The sequence below is a fragment of the Spea bombifrons genome, chromosome 13, assembly GCF_027358695.1.
Source record: "Spea bombifrons isolate aSpeBom1 chromosome 13, aSpeBom1.2.pri, whole genome shotgun sequence".
NCBI lineage: Eukaryota > Metazoa > Chordata > Amphibia > Anura > Pelobatidae > Spea > Spea bombifrons.
The window spans coordinates 19,863,961-19,886,145 of NC_071099.1; the positions used below are offsets into that span (position 1 = coordinate 19,863,961).

General features: G+C 41.0%; 2 protein-coding genes across 2 annotated transcripts in view; both read right to left on the bottom strand.

Annotated features, from left to right (window-relative positions):
- Positions 1 to 2,887, bottom strand: part of KCNH4 (potassium voltage-gated channel subfamily H member 4) — a 31,501-nt gene extending 28,614 nt beyond the window's left edge. The window contains exon 1 of the mRNA XM_053453369.1: positions 2,770 to 2,887. Coding sequence (XP_053309344.1) covers positions 2,770 to 2,845 — 76 coding nt within the window. The 5' untranslated portion in view covers positions 2,846 to 2,887. The remainder of the gene's footprint in view (positions 1 to 2,769) is intronic.
- A 17,721-nt stretch (positions 2,888 to 20,608) lies between these two features.
- Positions 20,609 to 22,185, bottom strand: part of LOC128472013 (inactive phospholipase C-like protein 2) — a 31,664-nt gene continuing 30,087 nt past the window's right edge. Inside the window, exon 6 of the mRNA XM_053454001.1 lies at positions 20,609 to 20,928. Coding sequence (XP_053309976.1) covers positions 20,728 to 20,928 — 201 coding nt within the window. The 3' untranslated portion in view covers positions 20,609 to 20,727. The remainder of the gene's footprint in view (positions 20,929 to 22,185) is intronic.

Below are 22,185 nucleotides of genomic sequence, written 5' to 3' on the forward strand. Positions count from 1 at the left end.
GCGCAATGCTCAGGACCGTTCTTCCTTCCTTCCAGAACTGCTTAATATCAGACATAATCCTTCTCCCGCTCCATTCCAGAATGTCTACCGAGTTTCGCTGGTGGACGGCCACTCTGACATTATCCTGTATGATACCTTGATCAATTGGGGAATTCATTATCTCCTCAATGAGGACAAGCCGTCCAGGCCCAGTGTCAGCAAAGCTACCCTAAATCATGATGGGATTGGCATGATTTCATGTGGGTATGCGGTGCCCTTTTTACGCTATATGTAGTGCTGCTTGTTCTTCCCAAAAAATGTAACCTTAGTTGACAAAATATTTTCCCCATTAGCATTGTGGAGTGTCAATGAGCTCTTTGGCAAACTTCAAGTGAACAACGATGTAGAATTGGAGCGGCTTTCTCTGTGCTGTCCTGCCACGGACTTGATGCCTGTTCAATGTTTTGCGTATGGTAGACGTGGAGATGTTAACCCGTTCCAATGATTCCTTCAAGCCTTTAGTTGTTACTCCAGGGTTCTTTGTTTACCGTATTGAGCATTCTTCCTTGTGTCCTCCAAGTCATCTTGGCTGGGCGCCCACTTCTAGGGAGAATAGCCACAGTGCAAAATCATCCTCATTTATTAACAATTTGCCTAACTGTGGACTGATAAACATGTAAATGATTTGAGATTACGTTTGTGACTCTTTCTAGCTTTATGCAAATCATCCGTGTTTGATGGGAAGGTCTTCTGATGTTTCTTTTTTGTGAGGCATGGTTCACATCACCAGATGGTCCAGAGAATAGCAGACGGAAATTATTTAAGTGGGTTTTTTGGTCAAGGAAGCTCTAAAACTCACGTCCAGTCCTGTTTCATTTATTGGACTCGGATTTGCTAATTCCTGACTCCCATTAGCTTTTGTGAAGGTGGTTAGCCTAGGGGGTCATATACTTTTTCCAACCCACACTGAATTTTTGAATGATGAATTCAATGTGGACAAGAATACAACATTTTGTGTGTTATTGGTTAAAACAGATTGTGTTTGTTCATTATTGTAACTTAGGTGAAAATGAAATGTTTTAATACTAATAATAGAACCATGAACATATGGTTACTGAAAGTGACTGAAAATGTCATTCTTCACTTTTAGAACCAGATCCTACCGTAATGGCTCATTAACAAATGCTTTAAATAGTGAGCCATATTTTTTTTTGCCTGAGTGCACCACTGAGAAAAGCACAAGTTGGATAGCTCAGGTATCATAGAGTATCTGCTTCTTCACCTGCTTATTCACCTGGAATGGTGTAAAAACCACGAGACATGAAGTTCAAACCCTAAAGGTTACTGGATAAGGAAGACACAAACCCACACATTAAAATATACAGCTAGACCGCATACAATGTTTGTTTCAAGATCTACAATCTTACGAGATGAAAAGAAGATAAGGAACGATACACCTTCCACGGCGGTCATATGCATTTTGTATAAATCTTGCTACACCTTACTGCTCAATGGCATTATCCCCAAGATCAGTCATTTGTCCTCTAAACACACAATGTTTTCCAGCTATGCCCAATATATATGAAACCTTTTAACACAAAGATTGCCTCTAATATTGACTGCTGTTGTCTCCACTCTGGGAGTTTCACAATACATTTAACCCCTTGCTTGCCAGTGGGTCATTTGGTTCTAATTTCTTTTAAGAATTAGGGAGTGATACCAGGCAAATCTTGGCAGATGCCAACATCTTGTGTACAGTATTTGAAGAACATCTATACCAACGCAAACTTTATCCTTGTGTTAAATATTCATTACAAAAGATCATGGACTGTAAATTCGGATTAAAAGACTTGAACCGCATCCTCCATCAATACAGGTAGTGGGCATCAGCTGTTGTAACCACATTTTAAAATTGTATGAGTAAACATTGTTTCAGAAGCATATGCCATCTGCTGACCCACAATTCCAAGGAACAATAGAAGGTTTATTTCATGTCTGCAGTCATCAGGGCTTCTATTACCTACCCCTTAGACATTTACTAAAATACAAGAACAGAACTTCCCCTTCCATTCATGACTGGTGAAAATGTGACAGCTAATTACATTACAGTGGAGGAGTTAAGGTGTCTGCACTGCAGTGCTCAGCAAACAAAAAGCCAGGATCATATGAAGACACTCACAAACCTGACAGGTGAAGTTATAGATCTGGAAAGCCTCTCTGAAGTGTTATAATATTTTTAGATCTAACATTCAATGAATAATGACAGCAGGACTGACCTTGGATCTCTGACCCCTTTGGCTAATACATTATAGATTAGATTATAGCTGCATATTAAAATATACTTAACATGACAAACCCCCAGTAAGATATATATATAAATATCGGTGTATATATATATAATATATATATAATAACACAGTATACATAATACTTGCTTGCTTTGACATCACCTTCTTGAAGCCATTATTATTATTCTTGCTACTACAAAGCATGCACCCCTTGTACTCCGTGACAGCCTATATTCTTGTCTACCACCAACTTGTCCTTCCCAGATACTCTTTAACCGAATACAGATCCCCATTCTAGAGAGATTTTAGATGCCTTCCTTTCATTAGATAGAAAAGTAAAGTTAGCAATTCGGACTTTTTGCGGATTTTCGGCACAGCTGTGTTTAGCAGTAAAGTGAATATTGGAATATGGAAAGTATTACACTTAATATTACACAATTATTACAAATGCGCACTCGGCACATCGCTTGGTACATCGCTTGGTACATCGCTTGGTACATACGCGTCCCGTCGAATCTCGTAGCGATGGTATCCAGGAAAGTGTTCTGCGGAGCGAGCAGCCCTTTCATCACCGGCATGGCTCCTCCAACCCGACTCTCTCTCCTCAGCCAGAAAGCTTTCCAGATGCGGCATCGGCGCTGCCAGGGTGTCACCGAGTGCCGCTTATCCCCGTGAAACCGTTTGGATCTCTATGGCATGGTCTCCGGTGTCTCCCCGGGGCTGCTGCCGCTCTCTAGTTAATCGCTGTAACGGCGGCACACACAGCGATCTTCATCGTTCTCTCTCATTCCGTCCGCTGCCTCTCTCTCCTCCCCGGTGTGTTCGTCTCTTTCTATCCCGGCTCTCTCCTCCCCTCTGTCTCTTTCTCTCTCCTCGCCCCTCCCGCACAGATCTCCCCTCGATCTACCTGGCTGCTTGCTGCTCGCGCGGTCCCCTGACTCTCCTGAGTATGAGCACTCTCTCCTCACTCACTCACTCACTCACTCACTCACTCACTCGATCATACCTGCTTGACTCACTGGCAGGGAGTATCATGAAGGACATCGCACATGTATGTTTAAAAAAGTACCACCTGGGGACTGAAACATTTTAACAACGAACTATGAACTAATAATAGACACTCAGGTAGAAGAAACACATTTGGATCCAGAGCCTGTTTTAGTTGCAGGTGAGTCAGGCAGCTGATGGGGCGCCTGGACCCAGGTCCGGCCCTGCCATGGAGCAGAGGGGGGCAATTGCCCCAGGCGGCACTTTTGAAGAGGTCGGCACCTTGCTGCCCCAAGCGCCTTCTTTTTTTAGAGCGGAGGAGAGAGAGGGGCGCCCCTCTCTCTCTCCTCTGTGAGCCCTCCAGCTCGGTCTCGTCGCCGGCTTGTAATGCTGAGCGCAGGAAGGTGACGTCATTTCCAGCGCTCAGCAGTAAAGCAGGGCGCACCGTGGCAGAGCAGGGAGACTCGCAGCAGGACTGCTGAAAGGTAAGTGAAGTACAAGGGGGGGTGTGGGGGTGGTAGATAATGACCCCTGGCGTCGGTGGGTGGGGGGCGGCATTATGTCTTGGGCCGGCCCTGTTCATTTGCATCCTAAATGTTTGTGTGAGGGGTGACAAAGGGGCTTTTTGTCTGGGGCTCTAACCAACCATGTGGGTATCTGATGAGGATAAAATACAAAACATAACACACTTCTTTTTAACACCTCTTCATAACACTCATCATCAGAGGTTAAATGCTTAAAGAAACACTGTTTGATTATTATTTTAATATGTATCGTTTGTTTGTGTCTTATAGAGCTCAGCAGATTTAACAGTAAGAAATGTTGTTTGTACGTAAGAAATAAATCATGATAAATATATTGTACGTGGGTGTAAGAATCGGGATTGCTATGATTCTTTCCATGTGGTACAGGTGAAATAAATAGAGACCCAAATGGTTCAAGAGGACAACATTTCCCATCATCCACATCTTCACACCAGTGATGGTGATTTCCACTCGCAGTCAATGGTGTCAGAAAGGCCCTTCCATTCTGTGGGTCTCTCCATTATCGCTGTAGTAATTATTCCATTGTTTTCACTGCTGTTTGCTGTTTAGATTCTAAATGATGTCACAACTCTGAAGTATGACATTTAACTATACCTGTAAAAGAGAGCCCTCAGTTTGCCGTTAATGGTATCGCGTAAACCTTTTTTCTTGTGACTTCTTTATTTCAAAAGTCCCTTCACTATTGACATATATCAAAGTATAATCCTGTCTGTCTACTTTAGTTACAAAAATAAAAACACACCAATACGGACGTATCGAAGTCACACACACAGTGGGCCACTTTTCACTAATTACCCACGGCCACGTGAGATCCCTCATTGCAAATGTCTGCTGATTTAATCATAGAATCTCATGGTAAAGGCCAACATTCTCAAGATCACAGAATCTCAGATTAGAGAATATTCCAGACAGATTACGTAATGGCTTTAACAGATTTAATCTGCAGGATCACCGGTACAGTTAGAATGTCGCCGCAGAATGCAGTCCCCACAGGTTACGCTATAGTTTAAGTTTTGTAATGTAAAATACATAACAAAAGCCCATATTTTATACATCCCGCATAAAACGTGGCTGAAAGGGTTCCTCACTTTATTCTAAAAGACACAGCAAGAGTGTCCACTTGCAAGGATTTCCTTAGTTTAACAAAAAATTCTATCTCAAAAAATACAACAAAAAACACGTCCATAGTGTAAAAGTATAAAAAATACTATATTTATTACAAGCTGAGAAACACTCACAAGCGACGTGCATTCAAGCCCAAATGCATAAAGGTAAAGGTAAGCAGTCTCACCGCCCGCTGGACTTACCCCTGGCTCTAATCAGCTTTTTTATCTGATTATTTGTATTAAAAGTGTTAAACGGCCCTAATAAATAAAATACATTAAATAGAACGGAATCCAAACATTTCCTACCGCAAACATTTTTAGGTGAAAAAGTTCCATTTTATTCAGCATTATTCTTCACGATATTCTCGTAAGAAACTTTTATTTCTTTATTAATTCATGTACACTATGTTTTCATATTTATGCTGTCGTTGAGTTATTTCAATTGCTTTTGTTTGACTGCAAACAGCTGAAATTCTGTAAACTTTGTAAATAAACCTGGTTTTCAGTGGGGGGGGTGACTAATTTTGCAAATTGTAGATATGAAAGGGGATACAGATAGTTCAGATGGTTTAGGATGTTTAGGAAGTAATTAAGTGGTGTAGAGATGAAATAGATGCCTTGTTGCATCAGTACACCTGTGGTTAACTCACTAATAATATGGCTTTAAAATGTGTGTAACGATGACATTAATTATATAAAAGGAAAAGTCGCTTAAGCTTTCTCGTCTATCTATCAGAAACGCTTCATTCAGAGGTTACATCGACGTTTAATTCATGCGCGTAGAGCTGGAGCTGCGATTGATTCTTTTACACTTTGTTTTATTGAATGTTATGCAGATAAGGAGAATCCGGTGCATCGAGTTCACGGCGCTCAGAGTCGCACGGATGTTTAATGTCTTCTTTATTATGAGAACGATCTCGTTTGCTAATATTTCCTCCTAAACGGATTACGTTGGACAGGTTTTGTGTCCGCACACATTGTGTGTCCTTTGCTGCCCTCCTCTGGTGTGTTTTTGATGTTTCCATTTGTAGAATCGGTATTTAGTCTTACTCGGTATGTAAAATATATGAATAAGTACCAAGCGAGCCATTACTAGCACTCTTGGCCCCTGGGGCAGGGTTAGAAATCCCATCCATCACTGGCGGTGCAGGCAGGTACGGGGGGGGGACTTCTGCCTGCCACCTCTCACCTTGCAGCACCTGGGACAGCTACGCCTCCTGCGCCATGGAAGATATAACCCTGCGGTCAGGGCCGGCCCTACAATGGAGCCGACTGGGGCAATTGCCCCAGGCGGCACTTTAGAAGGGGCGGCACTTTGCCGCCCCAAGCGTTTTTTTTTGGTTTTTTGTTTTGAAGCGGAGGAGAGAGAGAGGGGCGCTGCCTGCGGTGCCAGATAAAATAGGTCTATTAAATCGCAAGCTCCTGAGTTAACAAGCAGAAAAAAACGAATGTGAGATACTAACAACTGGGGTCTAATATTAAAAGGTATAAATAATGTTTATTGATATGATATTTTTTATAGATTAAAATAATCTTTGTTTAAAAGACAATGCTACGGGTGGCCACCATGATTTATGATTAGCTGCTCAGGGAGGCTTCCATTTAAAAAAACACCAAAATATAAATTCATTTGAAAATAGTATGAATGGCAGTAGGTAGACCTATATTTAGGGATTAATTGATCATTGTTAATATGGTCCCTAAAAATAACATAGAAAATAAACATCTAAGTAATGATTTGTTTGTTATACACTGGCAGGCAAACCTTCACCTCTGTCATCGGGACGCGCCGTGGCATCTCACATTTATTGAGCATCTTCATCTCCCCAAATGCCGATACAATAAAGATGCTAACCCATAAATAAGGCAAAATCCTATGATTAAGGCGTTTTATTTCCATTCCCTACTTTCAAGTTGGTCTCCTTATTGTGTTGCCATTTGGGGAGATGAAGATGCACAATAAATGGAACGTTTTACAGTTTTAGACTTTAGAAATCTTTGGGATTTAGAATGACATTCGGGGCGTCCATAAAGAGGAGATCCCTTACACTCTCCATAAAGAGGAGATCCCTTACACTCTCCATAAAGAGGAGATCCCTTACACTCTCCATAATGAGGAGATCCCTTACACTGTCCATAAAGAGGAGATCCCTTACACTCTCCATAAAGAGGAGACCCCTTACACTCTCCATAAAGAGGAGATCCCTTACACTGTCCATAAAGAGGAGATCCCTTACACTCTCCATAAAGAGGAGATCCCTTACACTCTCCATGAAGAGGAGATCCCTTACACTCTCCATAAAGAGGAGATCCCTTACACTCTCCATAAAGAGGAGATCCCTTACACTCTCCATAAAGAGGAGATCCCTTACACTCTCCATAAAGAGGAGATCCCTGACACTGTCCATAAAGAGGAGATCCCTTACACTCTCCATAAAGAGGAGATCCCTTACACTGTCCATAAAGAGGAGATCCCTTACACTCTCCATAAAGAGGAGATCCCTTACACTCTCCAGAAAGAGGAGATCCCTTACACTCTCCATAAAGAGGAGATCCCTTACACTCTCCATAAAGAGGAGATCCCTTACACTCTCCAGAAAGAGGAGATCCCTTACACTCTCCATAAAGAGGAGATCCCTTACACTCTCCAGAAAGAGGAGATCCCTTACACTCTCCAGAAAGAGGAGATCCCTTACACTCTCCATAAAGAGGAGATCCCTTACACTCTCCATAAAGAGGAGATCCCTTACACTCTCCATAAAGAGGAGATCCCTTACACTCTCCATAAAGAGGAGACCCCTTACACTCTCCATAAAGAGGAGATCCCTTACACTCTCCATAAAGAGGAGATCCCTTACACTCTCCATAAAGAGGAGATCCCTTACACTCTCCATAAAGAGGAGATCCCTTACACTCTCCATAAAGAGGAGATCCCTTACACTCTCCATAAAGAGGAGACCCCTTACACTCTCCATAAAGAGGAGATCCCTTACACACTCCATAAAGAGGAGATCCCTTACACCTTCTGGACTCACCTTTGATTTTAGAATTTCCCCAGAGTAAGGACGATCAAAGAGGTGCTGCAGCAGGGGGGCCAGGACTCCTTGCCCTCTCGGGCGAGATATGGCCGTCTATATCTATATCAAGATTTACAGAATTCTGCTAGAGAAGTTTGTATGATGTCATTGAGCTAGAAATGCTATTTTAGCTAAATCACTCAGGTATTGTGGGTGAAGTGGGACTTGAGAGAAGCGCAGTGCTGAATAATTGGATTCATCATATAAAGTGGCGTGTTCCAAATAACGACTATCTCTATGTATTACATAAATTGCATGCGCAAATTAAATATTGTCTCACAAAAATGTTTCCATAGGAACTTCTCCTTCCAGCAATCATTCTTAATAAGAAAACAAGTTACAAATCACTGCATACAGACATCGCTATATATTATTATTTACAACGCCACGCTCTTCCAGCTCAAGCTTATTCACGGAGATCAAATTAAAAACAAATCTCACGCTTTTTATATTTATAGATTACATGTTCCGAAAGATAACGTAAAATTGGTTTTATTCTACTCAATTCATTTGTTTTTAAAAGCTTGGAATTCTGTCTGTTAGTAAAGGGTGTGAGAAATTAAATACACAAAGCCAACGCCGTGTTTCAAGCGCCGTCACATTTCCAATGCAAGGCCTTCCGGCGATACAATCCCTGCTTTTACATAAAAGATTTCGATTGAGGAAGGATCAGGGTACGGGGTAGGGACAGCCAAGTAGCCGAGAATAAAAGAGTTGTCGTACGGATCGAGCGCACTGACCGGCACTGACCGGCACTGACGCGAATAGGCTGCGTAGAAATCCCAGAGACTCGGTGACATCACAGGGGTTCAGTAAAGAAAAGGTGATTCAGTGACAACCAGACATTAGCTTTAGGCAGCAGGGATATGGTGACTCAAGCCCACATTGGCCTACATTTACCCCCTACTAGCACTCCAGAGGCAGATAGGCCGCCTCATTGTCCATAATTGTCTTCTTCAGTGCAGTTTTACTGTGACTCAAATCTGTGACAATGAACACAAACCGCTTCTAGCATTAAAATGGATTGCGTATCATTTCAGTGATTCCAGAATGAAATTGAGAATTTGCACCAAAGTCTTATTGGAAATGCGATGGGGCTACAGAAATGCGATACCTAGAAAAAAACTGTAACAAGTGAGATCACAGCTGCACAAATAACTACAGTAACACAACTGTCATCACCCACACAGACACAAGTGTGATCCCCCGCAGCTGTGATCGAATTATCCGTGTAGCCAGCTGCCCTAACCCAGAAAGGGGGAATTACTCTGACGGAAGGGGATTTATGCACCAAAAAGCAAGAACGTATAGGCGGACGGCCTCTGAATGCCCCCAACCCCTGGCCGCGCTGGCAAATATCACACGTATTTCAATTGTATTATATACAGTATGTTAAATAGAATTGTTTCTAATCTGAAAGTATGCATTATATGCGAGATCTGGGCAGTCATAGTATAAAAACAATATATTTAATATAAATATTGATGTAAAAAGATACATAATAAAAAACAATCTAAAAATAAGAATGATACAATTTTGTTAAAATATATGACAGTTTGTTTGTCTCTAAATTTATGTACTGACACCAAAAATGGTGTTGTGGAGAACCTGATGCATTTTAATAGATAAGTCTATTGCCGGATGGGTGTAGAGAAGGTGCTGTCCCTGGCTGTCCCCAATATAATGAAACATTTTTAGCTGGCTAGCGGAAGTCAGCACGACGGGGTGGATGATGATTCCTGAGAGATGGATGAGCGAATTGCTCCGTGTGTCCTGTCCAAGTAAAGGATGCCAGTATTTCACTTACCTCTGAAGAAGCCAACACTGGTGAAACGCGTCAGGTTCTCCTCAACACCCTTTTACATAAAATAACTGTCAAATATTTGAACAAAATTGTACAGATATTTATTTTTATATGCTTGTTTTTATTAGGCAAAGTTTGAATATTAAAAGTTTTGTTTTTTACTTCCATTGTGCACTATTGTACGTATTTTTATGAGTATCAGGGAACTGGAGTTACGGAATTTCTCTTATTTTTCTCCTTCTCTGGTTCTTTTTGTCGAATGAATAGGCTCTCATAAAAACGAAGCACATGGTACTTCTCTATTTCTGCTTCTTGCTTGTCTCCCACCATGCATTGTTACTCTTCCGTCTGTACTTATAATGTATTTAAACAATGTCTTACAATTACCGAGTTGTGTCTCGGGTCCCCCCCCCATTGGAATACAGTTGTTTGGTTCTCCTCTTTTTGTAATATACCTGACTTCTTTCTTCATTCTAAGCTCATTAGAGTCAGAGCGTCACCCTCTTTGTGCTGTCACGTTCTGCCTTATGATCCTTCAGTGAGGGACGTGTCAGATACCCCACTGAGATCTAGATAGCCTTTATCTACTGCCCCCTGTGGGCTATTATTTTAGCTACTCCGTTAAAAAATTAACCCATGCTGTTTCTGATTGCACAACCCATTTCCATCTAAACCATTCATGGTGTGCCTAGTAGAAAATGACCTATAAACTAGGCAGTTCCACACGTAGTTCCATAACTCGGAAATCCTCAGAGATCAGTCTATGAAATTGGAAATTAAATGCCGACTGGGTTGTATTATAAAGCCTGAAAATATGTTGCAATTTATATCTGATACATGAAATCTATCACTTTATTAGGAAACATCGACACATTGAAAGGACAGCATGCGCAGGCGGACCTCCAACTCTACAGGAACGGTCATTTTCAGGTACCATTAGTTTATTTTTATCGAACTTATACAATACATATTTGAACAAACACAGTACATAGCTGAACAAACACAAACAAGGAATGTACCTAAAATGTCTTTGGTACTACATAGACATGCCGTCCAAGGCTTTGGCGTAAAATCTTCACATATTCTATAAATGTACAATATATACAATTTCAGGTGAGAACATAAAATCACAAGTAAAGGTTTTGATTGCAAATAAAATTCACCACTTCATTCTCCTGTTTAATTATGGGAGTGTGATTGGAGTTCAACAATGTCAAAGGGGTGAAGGATTTCCAAAAAGAAACAGGGCAGTCATTGATTTTCCATTTATAAGAAACAATGAAAGAAATGAAAACATTTATTTTCAAGTAAGTTTCTTAATAAAACAGAAAAATGTTACAGCTTTATTGGTCCCAAAGAACATGGCGTCTTTAGCCTAAGACAGGGCCAGACTGGCATTCACTGAGGACATAGACGCGGCCAACGTCTACTGCAGCCCTCAATCTCCTGCTCCACTATGGAGGAGTGCCAATGGCCAGCAGCCCACCAGGCATTTGTCCGCCGTGCCAGATGGCCGGTCCAGACCTGGTCTCAGATCATACTTTTATGTGGCCAATATAGAAAGAGAATAATCTGCAGAAGAGACCTCTGAAGTCCCTGAAACCGTATGCGGCGTCACTGCTATGTTGAGCCAATAAAAGGTATCAACTTGGGCTAAAGACCGCACTGTATTAAAATTGGAAATGTTCAGCGTTTTCTATGGATTTCTGCTTTAGTCTTGTAAAGTGATTTAATAGGCCGCATAAAAATAATGTTTATTTCACTTCTTTGGTCACTATTATATGCACGTTTGTACTGAAAGACTTGCACTAATAGTAAAATAATAGTTAAAATGTAATGGTCTGAGATTTTGTCTCATGATCATACTGTCTAGGCATAAACCTCAGGTTTTAAAACCTTCACCAAGTGCACTTGGGATAGACCTGCCCCAGTGGAGATGGAAATGTAGAGAAAGAGAAAAAGAAAGAAAAAAGTAGAAAACCACTTTAAACACCAACTTGAGATGTCCCCAAAGCTCAAAAGAAATGTTCCAATGTAACAGATGTGCTAAAAGCGCTAAAAAAACTAAACCGTGTTTCCTAGCAGCCCGAATCACCTGAGAGATCAGCGTCTCCTTTCTCACGTGGATCTACCTTTTGTAGCCAAGCAGTTATAAATATTCCTGAATCCTGTTTCCAAATGAGACCCAGCCAATCAGGGGATCCCTTGCTGGATCACTAATGAGACCAATGGCTCCAAAAAAGCAGGGGACTCCGTAATAGCAGAGAGTCTTTAGACTCTGGAATCTTTCTACCAATTTTACTCATTATAGCAAATACTTGAATTTCTGTGCTCCGAAGAAGCCTTTTTGAGAAAAAAGCGTCAGGGTTTCTACAGCAATGAAAATGATCTTCCACTCAAATCCATGTCTGTTTCTGCTTCCATTTATCATGCATTTTTATGAATATGTATGTTTATGTATGAAGTAAAACTGGACTTATTTCTAGACATTCCCCGGTATTGAGTTTTAGGTTCATCCGGTGTTTAAACCGCATAGAGTTCCAGGATAATCACGACGTGTTTCTGATTATTACCGTCCATTTAGAACGTTCTAATATAAGCAAGTCGTTGATTTAATGCAATCGCGTTCTGCCAGATTTTAAGGCGGCTTTATAGTACGCGATGAATACCTTGTAATTTACACATTTCACCTTTCAACTAGAAAATGCCCATCATTTTTAACTTTAAAGCATGTAATCTATCGATGATCATCGCTTACCGGTTCAGTGCTATCATATTTGCCTTTTGAAGTGCGGAATAAAGTGTGACATTTTATAACACAGCCACTGAATAAATAAATACACATATTTTGGGGTAACTCAATACAAGATCAGAAACTTTGGGAGGGGGGTGAGAGGCACCAGCCTGTCCAGCCCTAGGGGGACCTTTCTGAGCGTTGTCTCCCCTGAGAGTTCCAGGAACTGCTACATTGTGGGAGCTTGGGAGCAAGTAACCCCTTTTCTGATGTCGGTAGGACACAGCGTGAAAGGCGAAGGGGTGTTGGAGATCAAACTTTTGGATGGCTGACCAATTGAGCAATGGTTTTCTTTGGGCTCTTGAGCTCTTTTTCCCATGGTGAGGATTCCAGCAGCTTGGTTCCCGGAGCCTTGAAACAGCCTTTGTAGACGCGTCTGCAGGTTCTGGGAGTTGCTCTTCCGTTTGCCTAGGGTCAGAATGCCAGCAGCATGGTTCCCTGAGCCATGGAGAAGATCATATAAGCGACAGGAGCAGGTCTTCTGGCGGCAACAGTCTGGGGTGCTGTGTGATGTAAAAGCGAGAGAGCAGAGAAGGACCAAGACCAACAAACAGCAAGTCTTTTGCACCTAGAGAAGTAAATTAGAAAAGCTAATAACGAGGCAGATATAACCAGATATTATCTTTTCAAAAACAACTATTACGCCATGCGTACAAATAGGTATTGTTTGTATTGTCTGTAGAAATGATTAATGTTACGCGTGTGCTGCGCATGCGTGTAAAATGGAAGGAGTCTGTTTACGCCTGTAGGAAATCTATCAGAACTCTATGTGCAGTCAATCGACTCAAGACAATCGTACTGACGAAATAATATATAATTATAATTATAATCTCCCACTGGCTCGACAGAATTCTGACAGCTTGCATTATCCTATGTGCAGAAATGTAGTCGTTATACTTCTGGGGTGTAAATACCCTGAACTAGTACTCAGCTAGTTCCTCCGAAACGCTCTAAGCATCCAACCGGACTCTGCATAGTCTATCAGTCCGATTATCGCATCTCCCCTTCTATTCTTTCCTCCAAGTTAGATGAAAAATGACGACAATCAATTGGGCATTGAGATGAACATTTGTTCTATTAGAGCCTTAAAGGGTGAAGGTTCAAACGTATATCGGGGTATATCTGTAAGCCTCCTTTAGTAGTTTTCATTTATTTCTGGCACTCAGACAAGAACCTGTTAGACGTCCATTATCCAAACACCCGGCCATTTGGTCATCGAGGGAAAAGAAATGGGCTCAACGCACTGCACAGTACACCATATACCCCAAAATGCCGTTTATTACTGCGGGATAACAGCTCTGCGAATGTTCTCAATGTCTCTACCCCAACATCCAGTAAACGCATTGCAGACAGGTAACACAAATTGGGAAAGGGTGTGTAGCCCTGAAACATGGATCTGGTATCATGCAATAATAAGGCGGTGTTGTGGCACCAATTTGGGGTTCTAGACAGACCTCTAGTTTGTAAGCTTGTGAGCGGCGCCCTCTTTACCTAACATATTGGTTTCTTTTGGGCTGCCAATTCTAGTTAAAACCCCTTGATATGGGCTAGAAATATAAAAATAATAATAACCCTTTAACTTTGAGTTTTTTGTAACCTTTCTTTGCAGATTTTTTGTAGTTTAAAAAAAAATTCAATACACATACTTATTATTATTATATTATTATATATTATTATTATTATTATACACATACTTAGAAATATATTGTATTAATAAACCACAGGTGCATCTATTCTTTCATGTATTTCCATTTCATTTACAAAAATGCTGAGTTTAGCTGCAAAAGGTAAAATGTATCCACTAAACAATAACGGCAAGACAAATAAAAGAGGTTATTGCCGCATTAATTAAAATTGTGGCAATCCATGTGAAATTTCTTGATTGTGAAATGGGAAATGATCTACTGCTTTGTTCTGGAATATTGTCTGTAATTTACTCAATACTCAATAGGATCAAAAGAATTAAGAAATATTTGCACCTAAACCATAACTGCCTTATTTTTATAACCTTTGCCAGGGTCTCGTGGACTGCCCCCCTGTGTGTTTGGCGGCTTAATATATATTTATCTACAGCATGGTTATATTCTCTTTCCTTTTAGTGCAAAACAAACATATTTTGGTCTAATTCGTTTCAATTTGGAGATTTCCCTTTGTAAAAATGTGTATTTATAATAATAGATTATTTGATTTATATCCAGAACATATACACACTGCGTATCCCGTGGGTTTCTTACCTTATTGCTTAGGGGCTCCATCGCTTAGTTCCTTCTTCAGACTCAGCAATATCCAGCAACCTAAATGTTCCTGAGATCCAAGTGCGCCTCGCTTCTTTATATATATTCTAGGGATCGTCATCAGAAGCATGGGGTCTATTTTGGGACCCAACCTTCTGTACACATTTTGTATAAAAGAAGGACCGTTAAATGAACATCTGCAGACCTCATCAAGATAAATCGAGTACAAAGGGAATGTGGACAATGATGACATGGTTAAAATATAACCACCGCTGTCTCTTGGATACTCCTGAAGCGTCTCAAACTCCAATGCACAGGTTCTTTAAAAACAGTTATTGTGAGTCTCGCCTGAATAGAATTTTCCCAAGTAACCTGGGCTTAATAAGTTGTTGATGACCGGTGGAATTCACATTGGTTTCTATGAGACTTAAATACTTAGCCCAGACTAAAGGAAGGGTCTTAATTATTGGAAAAGCTTGTTTTATTTTTTCATTTTAAGGAGAGTCCTATTACTTACCGCTGTTACCGCTGTAGTGGTTATAATGGCACTAACGGCCCCATTAGACTAATGAAGGTACGTTTGGAATGTTCTGCAGAGCCGTATTTCACGCAATCCATTTACAACATACAATGACTGCTACCCCAGGCAACTATTGGGTCGTCCGTCCGTCCGTCCGTCAGAGAGATGATGAGTGCGAGCGGGTACATTTCTGGTAGTGTTTGCATGGCACGAAATATCACCGGTCTTTGTATATATAGCACTCGGTATATGTAAAGAAGGCATGGTTTCTATCCATTTATCTGAATTATTATTAATGCACTCAGCACTTTGCATATCCCGTGGGGGTTGACATATTAAAATGAACAGGGTCCTACTTATATAGATGGGTATAGAGGAAGAGAATTGGCATCGGCGTTATTGATGGAGGGATGAACGAACACCGGCTGAGAAGGTTGTCGATCTCTTTAACTAGGTTTTGTCCTGAATATTGTCGGAGGCAGTGAGTTAGAGAGAGCTATCGGAGGCAACGCAAAGCCAATAGTAGGAGCCAAAAAAGGAGCAGTAGAGGAGGAGTGTGAAGTAGCATTCGGGATACGCTACAGAGGAGGGTCTTGTCAGATGAATGCCAAATAGTGTAACAACGTCAAGGTGGGAAATGGCGAGGGACAGAACAAAGACTTTGTGGCATCATGAATAAGAAAGGGCAGATACAGCCAACATCTGTTAGGCGTAACCGATAGGTTTTTATGAGAATACAGAATACCCTAAGACAAAAGGCTTGGCTAACAGAGAAGGAAGCGGTGTTTGTCAGGCCCTCTGGCCATTACCTAACACCACAGGGGGGTTTCTCTACTGTCCCCTGGCTGAATTTTAGACCTGTAGAGGGAGATGATGTGAGAGATGATGGCCGTGGTTAGGTATCGGCTACATACAAGAGTGGAGAGAAGAACAGAGGCTCAAAGGCTTATGCCTGAAAATGGTAAAGATAACAAGAGAAATAATTTCAAAATGAAACTCGAGACACAAGAGGGCAGTATCAGTTCCACCGATAAAAGGTGAGAAAAAGGTTCAAAAGCAGCAGCGAACTCCAGCAGAATGAACGGAAGCTGTATGTGGCAAGGTTCTGGAAAGAGATTGTATCGGTGCGTCAGGTGAATTATAAGGTATTAAGGAATAATAACGCATTGTGTTAGGGTAATAATATGATTGTCCCATCTGTTCCGTGGTAAGATCTTGGACACTGGGTTAAGGAAGAAGGTAACGTTGTGGCAGAATAGAATAGCAGAGATTTTGGATGCTTCTAGAGTGTAAGGAAAGTGAGTATTTCTAGTCGCCACCGGCAGCTCTGCAGCTAATACAATGACCATAGCCAGTATGTGCTTTCAAGATATTTCAGGGCAAAACAGGGTTTTACAAATGTATCCTAAACAACTAATTCACAGAGCCCTCCATGATTTCTGAGACAAATGTTCTGTAAATGAGTCAATGTAAATAATATTGCCATCCAGGCGACTACAATATCCTAGTAGCTAAGCTATAGTTGAAGGTTGGGGACCTTCAATCCCCTTTTATCTCTGTGTAAATATCCCATCCGGGCTGCGGAGCTGCATGTCTTTAGCTTCCCGGTCTTGCTACAGTGTCCCTAGTCCTTGCTACAGTGTCCCTAGTCCTTGCTATAGTTCTCCTTTTGCTGCGATCCATTCCTGGATTTCCGTATGCTCTGTCCTGAACCTCTGATTCCTGGATTCCAGTCCTGCTCTTTGCTTCAGCTCTGTTTCCTTTATAAGGTGCACCCCACCCGTGTGTTCTGTTTGTCTGTCTGCAGTCTACATGTATGTCTCTCTGATGTGTGTTTGGGGTTCATGTTTAGTTTATTAGTAATTCAGTAGGCAGACTTTAGCGTTAGGACTCACCGTCATTGGAGTACTTTGGCGTAGTGGTGGGCTAAGCATACTATGGCCGTATGATGTGACGGAATCTCCAATTGTTATCTTATAGTCCTAGGCTAGTTCCTGTATCCATGCGTGTCGATTGTTTAGAAAGTATATATAGCTCGTATATATGGATATTAAAATACAAAGACATATTCTGTAGTAGATTTACTTTGATGTACAGGGTAATTGTCCTGCTGCAGTACACAGGTTCAGGGTCTACAGCCTGCCATTATACTGTATGAGATCCTTGAGAATCTTGCGAACTCCTTGTCCCCTTGCTGGCGCCATTCTGTCCAGGCCATACTTAGTGCTGCGTGTGCTTCCTGAATAATTAAAACTTAGTTTAATCAGTCCGCAAACTAGTTTCCCAGTAGTGTGTTTAGTGTCAAGGTGCTCTTTGGAAAACAGCAATGGGCTCCATGTCTGCGCAACGTTTTGCATAGGGTAGACTCATAACCAGAGTTGTTAACCCTTTCCAGTGATTCCGTTAAGCCTCTAGCTGTTATTCCAGGGCTGTTTTTTTTACCCCATTGAGAATTGTGTTGTGCCCTTGGAGTCATCTTGGCTGAGCGCCCACTTCTAGGGAGAGTAGCCACAAAACTAAATCATTTCTATTTATAAACGAGATTAATGAATATGTAAACTCTTTTAAGTCACTTTGTAACCATTTACAGATTTATAAATATCAACAAGTCTTGATCGTAGGTCTTCTGAGATTTCTTTTTTGTGAGGCTTGTTTTATATCAGCAAACGCTTTAAGAAAATGGCAAACTTAAAAAGGTTGAGCTTTTTTGTGTTAAAGTAGCTGTAAAACGCACCTCAAATCCCATTTGACTGATAGGACTCCAGGTTTGCTAACTTCTGGCTCCAGTTAGCTTTGTTGAGTAGCCTAGGGGTTCACCTACTTTTTCCAACCCACACCTTGAATGTTTGAATTATGTATTCAGTATGGACAAGAACCATACAATAACGTGTTTATTACTAGTTTAAGTGTCTGATCATTATTGTAACTTAGATGAAGATCGTATTATACTTTAAGACAAATTTATAAATGCTGGTAATTCCAAAAGGTTCACTTACTTATTCTTGCCACTGTAGTTTTAAAAAAAATACCTATAAAAAAAAAATAGTAATTCCAGACCATGGGAACCCTAAAGAGAACCCCAAAAGGAAATTAGGGGACAGGGCAGCATGGCTGATAGAGATCAAGGCAGAACAAGGGTTATCCTTGCCAGCAAGCGTCTTAAATGTTCTGGTTATTAAGCGCTGATCCACCTGCCTGTGTGGTTTGGACAGCTTGTGGGTAATGTCAGCACAGGTTAGGAAGCTTATGGTTGCAGAGTTACATTTTTTCTTTATTAACCACCTAATGGTAAAGTCTTAATATTGAAGTGTTTTCCCAATATTGCCCAAATTGACTCTCATTCACTCTCATTCACTCGCTCTCACACTTGCAGATGTTTTATGCATTTGTGTATGTGAAAAAAGAAAAAAAGTAATGGGACTGGAAATATTTGGACACTGACACAATTTTCATAATTCTGGCCCTGTACGCCATCACAATGGATCAGAAATGAAACAACCGAGATACAATTAAAGTGCAGACTTTCAGCTTCAATTCAAGGAGTTGGACAAATGAACACAATCATAGATAAAATGCTCAGTTTTAATACTTTGTTGGGAATCCTTTGCAGGCAATGACTGATTGAAGTCTGGAACGCATCATTAATGCTCGATCAAGTTGAGATCAGATGATGCAGAATATTCCACTTAATCGCCTTAAAAAACTTCTGGGTTGCATGTTTTGGGTCATTGACCATCTGTAAAGTGAGGCGCCGTCCATTCAGTTTCGCTGAATCTGTGTAGAGAAGAACGAGTTCACATAATGCTCACCTTGAATGAGCGCATGGATGTAAAATATTTAAACAGGGGTTTACACAACTCCTAATCCACTGTTTCTCTTTTGTAATTCAGATCTAACTAACTAAATAATTAAATAAGCGTTCATCTTTTATTAATGTCATTGTTGTCCAACTTTTTATGGTAGTGGGTTTTACTTTATTCAGTCCTTGGATAAGAGCTTCTGTTATTATTATTAATAATAATAATATAGATCTAACCGGTATATGCAAATGAGGTAAATATCATCTTCCTAAATGTCCTATTAATTTACAGAGGTAATAAAACAATCAGTTTGAAGATAGTTGCAGGTAACGTTCAACAACAATACATATCGGTAAGCAAAAGGACATCTTTAAACGTACGCATGCCTTAGGGCTGGTTGAAATATACGTGATCTGGTACTCTTTATCTTAATTGAGCAAACTTGGTATTAGCATGCAATACAGAGAAATACCGTTGGGAAAGGAAGAACAGACTCAATGAGTGAGCTGGGCCACGGGTGCCAAAACCATGTAGAGCCTGGGAGAGAAGGGTTTGATCCATCCTATCAGTTGCAGCAGATTGAAGAGATGGAAAAGGAGAAATGCTCTTTTCCCACATGTAGATCGTTTGTTACTTTAGTAAGAATGGTGAGAAAGTGAGTGAAAACCAGATTGCACGGAGTCCGAGAGGTTATTTGAGCAAATACTTTCACTTGGTTGCCTATATATTCCAATCTAGATCGCTCCAATCTGTGTCTTTAAACCATGTACATCGATGCATTTCACAGATATTCCATTCTATACGATAAACTGTGCGCTACAGACGGTACATCAAGCGTCTGTGAACCTGCTGCAAAATCAGCGCCGCTATAAAGATTGTTAATATATCACAACAGCTAGGAAAGAATACGTCTTCATATTTTCCGTCATTTTGCCACTTTAGGTTTATTTAATACTTATAAAACAAAAAAAACATGTTCTACCAGTCTGTCTTCTCCTCGTGAGATTAAAAACTTTAGAGACAATTCTATACAAAGTAGATTTCACACATTTATGTTGTAGGTCTGTCGCCGGTTCAAGATTCCCAAAATTATAATCCAGCCTTATTGAGATGCACTCCTTTCTGTGCAATGTGCTTGTTATATATCATGTAAATGTGTCATATGTATCGCAGACACAAACGATTTTAACAAGTGTATTTAAATCTAATGTTATTTCATCCAATACACAAAAAAGAGAGAGAGGTGGGAGGCACAGGTACTTCTAACACAATCCAGAATTTGAAGAAGGCTAAGGGTGAGCGGAGGCTGGTCTGTCAGTGAGAGAAAAATAAAAAGCATAATATATATATTTCTGCTGGAGTTCTATCTGTGCTTCCCATTTAGGGACAAACTGCAGTAATTCCTAAGTAGGTCTATAGAAAACAAGGTGCCACCGTTAAGTCTCGGGATACCCTGTCAATGGGGTCAGGCCTTGGGCAGATAATATTTAACCACTGACTCGTAACATTACCCTCTATGCCGTGATCTATGTAACAACCCGTTTAAGATGACAACAGTTAAGTTCATTCCTAAATTGCCATGCAAAAGCATTTTCAAGAGCCGGTGCTGCCGCCGGTGCTGCCGCCGGCGTCTGTCTCCGGGATGGGTTCCAGGGCCCTCCGTGGCTTGAGGATGTCTAGAGAAGGGGAGCCAGAACCGGCGCGACCAATGCCACTGGATTGGCCAGCATGGTGTATCTGTCTCACGTGATCCATTGCTTCATTCTTGGCGTGTCTGAGGAGATCCGCCTGGCCCTGTTGGGGTTCAGACAGAACTGGTGAGGAAATATGTCCAGGAAAACGGTTCAAAGGCAAATAAAACTAATAGTTCAAAAGCATCATATGTGAAAACGAATGATGTAACGCAGATAAATCCATAGATCAACATCATATGCACATACAGCGGTGTATTCTGGGCTAAGGTACACAGCCCAGGTGGTAACAACCCCTCTGCCACATAACTGAGGCAGATCACCATGGTGGGCTATAAGGTTCCCCAGTGGACCATTGCTGTACGGGTCAGTTAGATCTCTCTCTTGTAACCGTCTCCGTTATACTACATTACCCACGACCGGATGTGCCAGGATAAGGAGTCGTATACCGGTGTTCAGCCAATGGGACGGAGGCCGGTTATGGGGGCAGGTCGGGTGCTGGTTTGTGTCGGACCTAGGGCCGCACTGAGCCAAAATACATCACTGTGCATAGGCATTTACAGGAGACCCCGAGGACGCAGAAAGAGAGACAAAGAGACGTCGGTTAACACTCGCACAGCAATACGCAGTGTATCCCAAACAAATCTATAATGAAAGCTGTTAAGAGTCTGAAGTTTTTACACCAAACCCTTTCACGGGACACTCGTTAATATGCTTTTTTGGGAAGTTAGGTTGTGTTGGATATTAAACGGTCCCTTTAACGCTCGTATCGCAGTTTTACAGGAGAGGCTCCACTATTGGAGGTGTGTTTGGCAAAAATCGATTCAGCTAATCGATAATTATTTTCATTATCGATTATATCCATTCGTTGTGTCAGCCGTACAAAACCTGCACATGGAAGCACAATGACGTGGTTCTATTTTGCATACTAAGCTGTAAAATGTAGGAATTGGGAAAAACGTGAGAGATATGCTTTAAGAAGCCTTTTCTGTTCCTATGGCAACAAAGACATTTTGCCTCTAAATGCCCACTCTTTGTGTAATATGACAAGGTGCAAATTTTACTTCATAAAGCAATCATTCTTGAGCAGGGTTTAGGCATTCAGCAGTATTTGAATATTTATTCTACTAATACTAGCGTAGGTGAAGCAGCGTCTTCACATTCAGAGTATAAAAGTCCTGCGGAATTACACGCTGAATTTACATATGAGATTATATACTTAACTCAACTGTCATATCATTTTGCACGCATGTATGATACATTCAGTCTTTAAGTTGCATAAAAGGTAAATTTGTGTGTATATTATACAAATACTGCTTATGAAAAAGTGACGTTCCGGCATTTTTCAAAGTAAAATACC